This window comes from Pleurodeles waltl, chromosome 5, assembly GCF_031143425.1.
Source record: "Pleurodeles waltl isolate 20211129_DDA chromosome 5, aPleWal1.hap1.20221129, whole genome shotgun sequence".
Lineage (NCBI taxonomy): Eukaryota > Metazoa > Chordata > Amphibia > Caudata > Salamandridae > Pleurodeles > Pleurodeles waltl.
In genome coordinates this window covers 454,733,894-454,742,120 of record NC_090444.1, presented here as the reverse complement: position 1 = coordinate 454,742,120, position 8,227 = coordinate 454,733,894, and the positions used below count along the sequence as shown (strand labels likewise).

Below are 8,227 nucleotides of genomic sequence, written 5' to 3'. Positions count from 1 at the left end.
TGATGTGTGCGAGTTGGCTCTCTTGCGAGCTGCCCCTACCACGACTCAATCTGGTGGCAGTTGTGAGGTGATAAAAGCAGGGTCTGTGGGCGGTGCTTTATATTTTTTCTCCACCCTTGGAGTTATCGCTCTACTCTTGACCGGTTCTTTGAAGATCTGCTTTGCGTGCCTTAGCATTCCTGGAAGCATAGGCAGGCTTTGGTAGGTGCTATGGGTGGAGGAGAGGGTGTTGAAAAGGAAGTCATCCTCGACAGGTTCTGCGTGTAACGACACGTTATGGAACTCTGCTGCCCTAGCTACCACCTGTGCATACGCTGTGCTGTGCTCAGGTGGCGAGGGCTTGGTAGGGTACGACTCAGGACTATTGTCTGATACTGGGGCGTCGTATAGGTCCCAAGCGTCTTGGTCATCTTGGCTCATGGTGGTATGAGCCTGTGAATGTGACGGAGTCTGTGCCGGTGATATGTGAGTTACAGGTGGAGGAGAGGGTGGCGGAGTTCCCTTCTTCACCATTTTTTGTGGTGTTTGTTCTTGAGTTTGGAACTCGAGTCTCCTTTTTCTCCTGATTGGGGGAAGAGTGCTGATTTTCCCTGTCCCACTTTGTATGAAGATCCGCTTTTGTGTGTGGTCTACATCAGTGGTCTGTAACTCTTCTTCAAATCTGTGTTTGCGCATTTGAGAGGACAGTGATTGTTCCTCTGTATATGAGCTGGCAGTTGGTTCGGTTGCTGGTCGTTTTGGCACCGAAACTGTGTCTCTGCTTGTTTTCGGCTCCGAGGCGAATTTTTTCTTTTTCGGCGTCGAGCTTTCTCGGCGTCGATCTTCCTCGGTGCCGCTGTCTCTGCACCGAGCAGCTTTGGTTCCGCTGTCTCAGCGTCGATCTTTTTCGGCAGCACTTTCTCGGTCCCGAGATTGCTGCGTGCCTGTGTCTTGACCCGAGTCGGACGATCTCGGCACCACGAAGGAGGAGGAGTCCCTCGGTCTCGGGACTCGAAAAGACTTCTTCGAAGAAAAACAACTTGTAACACTCCGACCCAACACCAGACGGCGGACTATGCACAACATGTGTATCTGCAGCTACACATGCCACCGAACATATCATTATTATTTGAATAAAACGTTTAATATGTCTAAAATAATGGGGCCTGGTGACTGTAAGAATAAAATTGATTATATAACCAGATTAAGTATCATTTTGTTTTGCATTAAAGAAAATGGAGAATTATACTATGTTTTTTTACCTGTTTTAGAAGAATGGTAGCCTTTATTAAACATAATAGACATAAAACAGAAGCATTAAAAAGTTTTTATAAATCCACCAGAAAATGGATCACAATCCGAAATGTGTGGCCAACTTAAAAAATTAAGGACAACTGAGGGCTAAAATTTACTTGTAGCAAAACAAAAATGCAAACTTTTAGAGGGAAAGGAAAAAAGGCCAGCCTCTTGTTATTGGACTGAAATATCGCTGGAATAATGGCAACCTACAAATGCTGGCTAAATCTTTCATGAAATTGTGTTTGGGTTGTTTGTAACAACTCTAGTTTTGTTCTCCTTTAAATACATTAACGTATCTGCAAGGTCAAAGTCAGAAAAACACTAACACAAGCCTAAAATGGGATGCTATGCCTGTTTCAATATATGAATACTAGCCATGAGACTGCCAAAGATGTTTTATGTACCATTGGATTCTCTTTAACGTATTCCTCATCTGCAGTCTTTGTACATGCTAAAGAGAAATGACTAGAGAGAAGTAGTCAATCTCATCAAAGAATCTCACTACTTCAATGCATTTCCCCAAGTCGTGCAGTGAGAAATATATTTGCCTTAAGGCACTGTGGAAGGGAAAACCAACTAATTTCAAACTGAAAGCATTATGTTTTCTATGGATTGCTCACGCTCTTAACTTCTACATATAAAAACGTTTCTTCAGATCAATGACTTTGTCCACAGGTAAACAAGCTCCAAAAGTCTAACCTCTGCCACTGTTCGGGATTTCTGCCAGTGGCCAGTGCCTTGTCCAACAAGATTCTGATTAACCCTAATTTTCAGATAATGTGTTCTATGGCTCAATGTTTTATTAGATTATTAGAGGAAACCTTTAGTCTATGGTTGCAATACTAAATCCCTACTGTGTAAATGTCTGAATGGTATATTGCTTTGCATAAGAATATGTCCTTTATCTAGAGAACTTCCTTTGTCCAAATACTGTATCATTCAGTCCAAAAAATGACATTAAAAATATTGTCTCTTGGCTTGCATCCCCAGTCGTCGCCTGTGTGGTTACAGTCATGAGCTTAGCCAAGCTACTAAATAGTGACTCACGGCTATACGAGGAATAAACTGATTCATCACTGTTAAATTATAAAATTACAGTTCAGATGTAAAGCATTGTAAGTCAGCACTTGTCATCCCAGCACATCCTTCATGTTGAACTGCTTACCCGTGGCTTGAACAGTCTGTAGTGAGAGGCAATCTGTAAATGGCGATTTGAACATTATCTGCAGGGTCTCTGACAACTGACTTAATCCAAAACTAGCCCTACCTAAAGTCAATTCTATAAGATTCAGGGGCATTATTATTTTCATTCTGATAAAAAACGATGGTAATTTCCAAAAAGGCAATGGAGTAGCCCACCTCCTTATCTCCTTCTGAGATTCTGAATAAGAATAATTAATTAAATTATCTGAATACTGATAAATGTTCCAATGTGTTTCACAAACCCCTATGAAATCTCAATTTTGATCCACCATTGAGTATCCAGCTCAGTTTTTAAAAGGGTGGGTTGTAAAGCGATCGTAACACAGTGTGTGACTTGGTTTGCACATATGGAGTCATGATTTTCCACTGTCTGATAAAACCATGTAAGTACTTGAATAGAATGACTACAGCAGCACAATGCCAACTAAGATTTAAAGCTCATTATTGCTACTGGGAAAATAATAGGAAGAGGCAACACATTCACAAGATAGTGGCTGTATGTCCACGATCAGTATGACATCAAGATTTTAAAAGGCAAGGCTCCAAGCTCTTTCATTCAATCGATCGAAAATGTTTTGCTTATCAACCCAGTGGGTATCCAGGCACTCCAGGATGTTGCTGTGGGTCAGTGGCTACTCCTCAAAGAGCCATGTCTTGAGTTTTTTCCTGACATCAAGGAGGGTGTGCAATATGTGAAGGTTGGGGTCCCAAATGGCACTGGAAACCAACATAAAGTGAACAAAATATTCATCCTGTATTGTCTTGTCTCATGTCACATTTAGTACCAGGTAAATCTTGGACTGTGTTTTCCTTAGTGAAACAATACAAACAAAATTAAAACAGGCCAACCTCACCACAAGAATGTCAGGAACAATGGATATAAGATCAGAATAAATAAAAGCTCTTTAATGGTATTAACAAATTTAAGAAGAAATAACCTGGCACGGGCAAAAGCATTAGATTGTTGCTCCAGGATAATCCACAATCAAACCAAGATGCTGGACCTGAGATTGAGGCGCCGAGGATTTGTTCTAAGAGAATATTTACTGCAGGAACAAGAACAGGGTAGATATGATGTGTTTGTCTTTCCCATCTGCAGGAACTCCTGTTGTGAATCTATAACAATGAGCCTTCTTGTAGGTGGGGTACTACTTGAACCTACTTGAAAGATAAATTGTGAATATTTAATACACTGTACCCAAGTACCAGAAAGTTTAAAACCCAAATGTATATATAACCTCAAGTACACCATGATAAGAACACAAGGACTAGGGCAAAGATTTATTAAAAGGCACATACCAATAGCAGCATGTTACCTGGACACAGAAAGCGTTGTGTTTTATTTTTCTAACAGACTAAGATTCATTTCACCCCTTCTTTATATCACGCCTAACCTATAGCCAATACAATAATCTACAAACAAGCTTTATTATGACTGTATGTTTGCCGTAGTGTATCTCAAAGGATAAATCTAGTCTTTGGGTCTTACAGAATGATGGTGCTAGGATAAGCACGGTGTTAGTCAGATGGACAGCACTATTCGATTGGAGGAGTTTATCTACCGATTTATTGTCCAATTCACATCTAAATTAAAATGCTTCACTGTGGGTCAGTAAGGCCCGTTTAGAAGTCAGAATACCTACGGGGTTTCTTGATGCCACTGAAACATTTTAAAGTATAAATGTGTACCATTACACAAAATGAGTACACTTTTCCAGAGACTGGTCCATTGCTATGGAACTATTTCACCCCAGATTAGATAAGTAGTGTTCACGTATTCTTTAAAAAAGGAATCACTTTCGTATTTTTGCCTGTTAAAAAACCTGGTCTAATTCCTACGTTAGTCTTAAAGTGTCAGCCAACATCATACTGCAAGCATCTAGATATCAAATGGCAAAGATGCGAGCCACTGTCAATATAAGAAATTGGATAAGCTGCAAGACCTGCGAGTGCCTGGTAAACATTATTATTCTTTAATATTATTTTTTATCAATCATAAATGGGACAGATTGATTCCACATCCCGCCCCTCTTTAATTAAAATAATTTTAATTTTAAAACTGCCAACTTCAAGAGTGAGAAGTACATTTTTGCAAAACAGTTGTGGGCCTGACGAGTTTTAGCATATACTGGTTGGAATATATATAGGGCACTTATACAACAAATATTTTGCAATAGACCCAACTGTGAAATAGAGGAAAATTGCCTGAGAATGCTTCCGAGTAAATATATTTACAAATACAGTCCTGATTACAGAAAATAATTTTAAAAAGTTGACCCCTCTTAAAATTTGGAGTTTATTATTTGCAACAGCATTTCAGTGTCTCGAGACATTTTGGGGGCAGTGTGCACATGCATAATTTAAAATAGTAAACTCGGGAAGACGAAAAATAATTTGTTTTATTTTAGAATCAGATTTCATTACTGCACTCAAACTACAACAACCGGCCTCTGACTTTTTATACAATCCAAACCGTTTGCATCAGAAACCCTAAGACTCAGTGTGCAATGATTATTAATAATGATTAGCTCCTTGGTTTCTTGATAGAAAAAGCTATCAATAAGCATTTGATTTAACCACAAAAAGTAGGATTAGCTTGTCCCATTTAGTAAACCTGTATGCATGCCAACTCATACCAAACTGCTACTTTTACAAAAAAAACTGCAATAATACAGTTAATTTTCCAGTCCTTTTTGCACAAAATTTATTTACAATGTATACATAAATGCTCCATGGTGGGCTGTGGAAAATGCACACATGACTGATGCTTTGCTCAGAAATAAAGTCCACATATTAAAAATAAAATCTTCTTCAGTTCATGTTTTCAGCTGCATAAAACAGGAAGTGATGGGTAAGGTTACTGTTGCTGCATGGGAGGGTGCTGATGCTCTGATGTGACGCTTGGACTCCAAACATACTCTCTGCCTTTTGGTTGCCATGCCTCCTCTTGCCAATTTACTTAAGACATTGCTTGCAACAGATGATCAGTCGTTGTGGACGATTGCATTTTTTTCTCTTACTTTGCGATTTACATCTGTTCAGGCCAATTCAAATATGGCGAGTAAATGAATTAGACATGCAAATTCCAGCCCGAGGCAAGAGAGGGAAAAGAAGGGAGGACACAGTGCATGGCTGAAATCCTAGGGAAGAAGAACAATTCTTCTGCCTGACATAGTTGAATGCTCTAAAAATCCTGCAAATAAGACCAGTGTGTCCTCAGCAGGATTACTGTAAGGCTTTTCTTTAAGTACAGAGGCTTCTGGAGGAAGTGAAGAGCTATGGAAACAACACACATAGTGTGGAAAAATTTCACATTTTTTTTTAAAAAAATCTATAAGAAACAACATAATATGGATAACAGTATAATAGCATTTACAATAGTTCACTCTTTGTTCTCTTAATGTCTTATATAGTTATTTAGTGTGTCCCCAAAATTTCATTTGGTAGTTCCTGCATTTAACAGCCCCTATGAAGAATCTGGACTATCCCTTTATCCAAAGTAGACGCTGAGAATGAAACTCCATAGTAATTGCAGAAAAACCATTATTTCTTTCGGATTTGCACTTGTTGCAAGCAACACAGTTTCTGGTATGCTACTGAGCATGAATGTCCATGACTTGTCCGCCCATTGATGGGTCTCCCGTGTTAAGCATTGTGGGGCTAGACGTGGACATTGACATTCCAGGGTGAGGTGGTCCTCCATGCATCATCATTGCTGGGTGGTGAGGGTGTCCAGGAATGTAGGTATGCATGGGTGGCCCATGGCGCAGCTGAGCAGGATGATGGCCCATCTGGGCTGGGTTGTAACTCGGCTGTCCCATACACATACCCATTGGACCACCCTGAGGTCCGTAATCCCCTGGCATACTTTGCAGTCCTGTTGGTGAGACGAAAAATACAATTAAGCTATGTTTAATGTTCTGCAAAGTTTTCATTATCAGTTTTACAACAATATGAAAAATGAACGTGAAATCATTCAGAATCTGCTTAGTTTCTCGTGGAGAAGGCTTGCGTTCAAACAACAAATAATACTTTGGGAAAAGAAAAGGTGGGTTGCAATTCTGTTCCAATTGGTAGCTGTCAACATTCGAAGAACTGCTGTCACTCATATGGAAAAAGGGGAGGACACTAAACTACCCTAGGACTCACACTATCAGGAGCATGGAGTGTGTACATACGCGTATGTGTGGGCGCGGAGGTGAATAAACAGCCCAGGTCTGCCCAATGGAAAGGCTTACTTTTCCACTAAGCAAATGGAATTTAATTCACTTAGTGGAGAAAAAAACACAACGTGAATCTCAATATTTTATCAATTGTTTCTAAATGCCCACCATGGCTTGATGTCATAGAGCATGCAGTCATGTCAGTAACTAACAAGGCAGACAACTCCCATAGAACGCCTTCAATCCGAAATTATTCAGTCCAATGAAAAGCATCCATACCATTAAACATCTCTGTATTGAATGCACAACATATTGCTCAGAGGATGCAGAGCTTGAAACTGAGGCGGATGACTATTAAAGCAGCACTGCACTTCATTAAGGTAAACTATCAATACTAGTTATCAGTTAACTCCTCTGTGATCAGCTCACGTCAGGAACAACAGACACGAAACCCAGCCAACCTTTCAGTGATCGGGACTACAATAGCAAAAACAGGACGTAAGACAATCACCCTCCTGCCTTCTGTGGGCCTCTGTCTTCTGCATGGGTTGCTGGAGATGATGCAAACTGACAGGTGCATTGTTTCCGAGAGCTATAAGCTCCATAATCATCAAGGGTGAAAGGCATAACGCTATCGCTAAGCAGACTCAATTGGCTTTAGTTCTAAGTGCACCGCCAATGCCGCGAACACCTTGGAATAAGGTCTCATGGCTCCGCTAATGAACGGATGCTTAATCTAGCCTAAAGGAACATTTGCAACTAATGAAAATTGCTTCTAAAGTATACTGTACCCACAGCTCTTTAATCAAAAAAGATGATAGTATTTTGTGTAATACCCATCCTACTTAATTGGTCATGAGGCATAAAATCCGTTATTTAAATTTAATTGACCCAGAAAGTAAGAAGCAATATTGAAATTGCCAAAGCTCTAAATTCTCTGATGAGGTAATAAGGCGGTTGCATTCCTCGCTTCACAAACTGTTTTCACAGCTAATTGTCAGAGCACAGTTTTCATTCACACCCATATAGCACATATAAGAAGCACGCCCGGGGCCTCTGCAATGGCTTTGGTCAATCCGACCGTGTGCAACACAACTCATTATTGAATATTTAAAAAATAAAAGAAACACTTTCCAATTTAAAAAAAAAAATGTATCTAGGCTTTCAATAGGTTGACTATTCATCAACAGCTAGCTGTACTGTTCTCTTCCTGTGAGAGACAAAAGCAAGGATCTGGGGCAGTTCGCTTTTGCTTACTTCACTAGGCCTGCCGATAAAGACTGCATTAATGGTCTCTATTTTTGTATACAGAATAAGTCAAATCCATTTGTCACACTGCAAGTGATGGCATACTTAATTTGGATATAGTCAATTAGCCTGAGCTAAGCTGCGCAGCCCGCTGTGAGCACCTCCATTTTGTGTTCTTTCTTTTTCCCTTTGCTACACGTAATCCCATTACGATGGACCGGCAAAGATTTTTTTTGAAAAAGCACACACCGAAATTGTTCAAGTTTGTTACAGAAATGTTTAAAATATGGATTCACTCTCCTCCGTAAGGGCCGGCTGTTTATTGTACTTTAAGG

General features: G+C 40.0%; 1 protein-coding gene across 2 annotated transcripts in view; it reads right to left on the bottom strand.

Moving 5' to 3' along the window:
- Positions 1–4,862: 4,862 nt before the first annotated feature.
- The window catches only part of MEIS1 (Meis homeobox 1), a 162,841-nt gene continuing 159,476 nt past the window's right edge, over positions 4,863–8,227 (bottom strand). The window contains exon 13 of one of the 2 annotated variants that reach the window (XM_069234268.1): positions 4,863–6,358. Coding sequence is in view for 1 of the 2 variants with exons in the window: in XM_069234267.1 (XP_069090368.1) it covers positions 6,075–6,358 (284 nt within the window). In the remaining variant the exon portion in view is untranslated. The remainder of the gene's footprint in view (positions 6,359–8,227) is intronic. The other variant, XM_069234267.1, reaches the window with a different exon arrangement.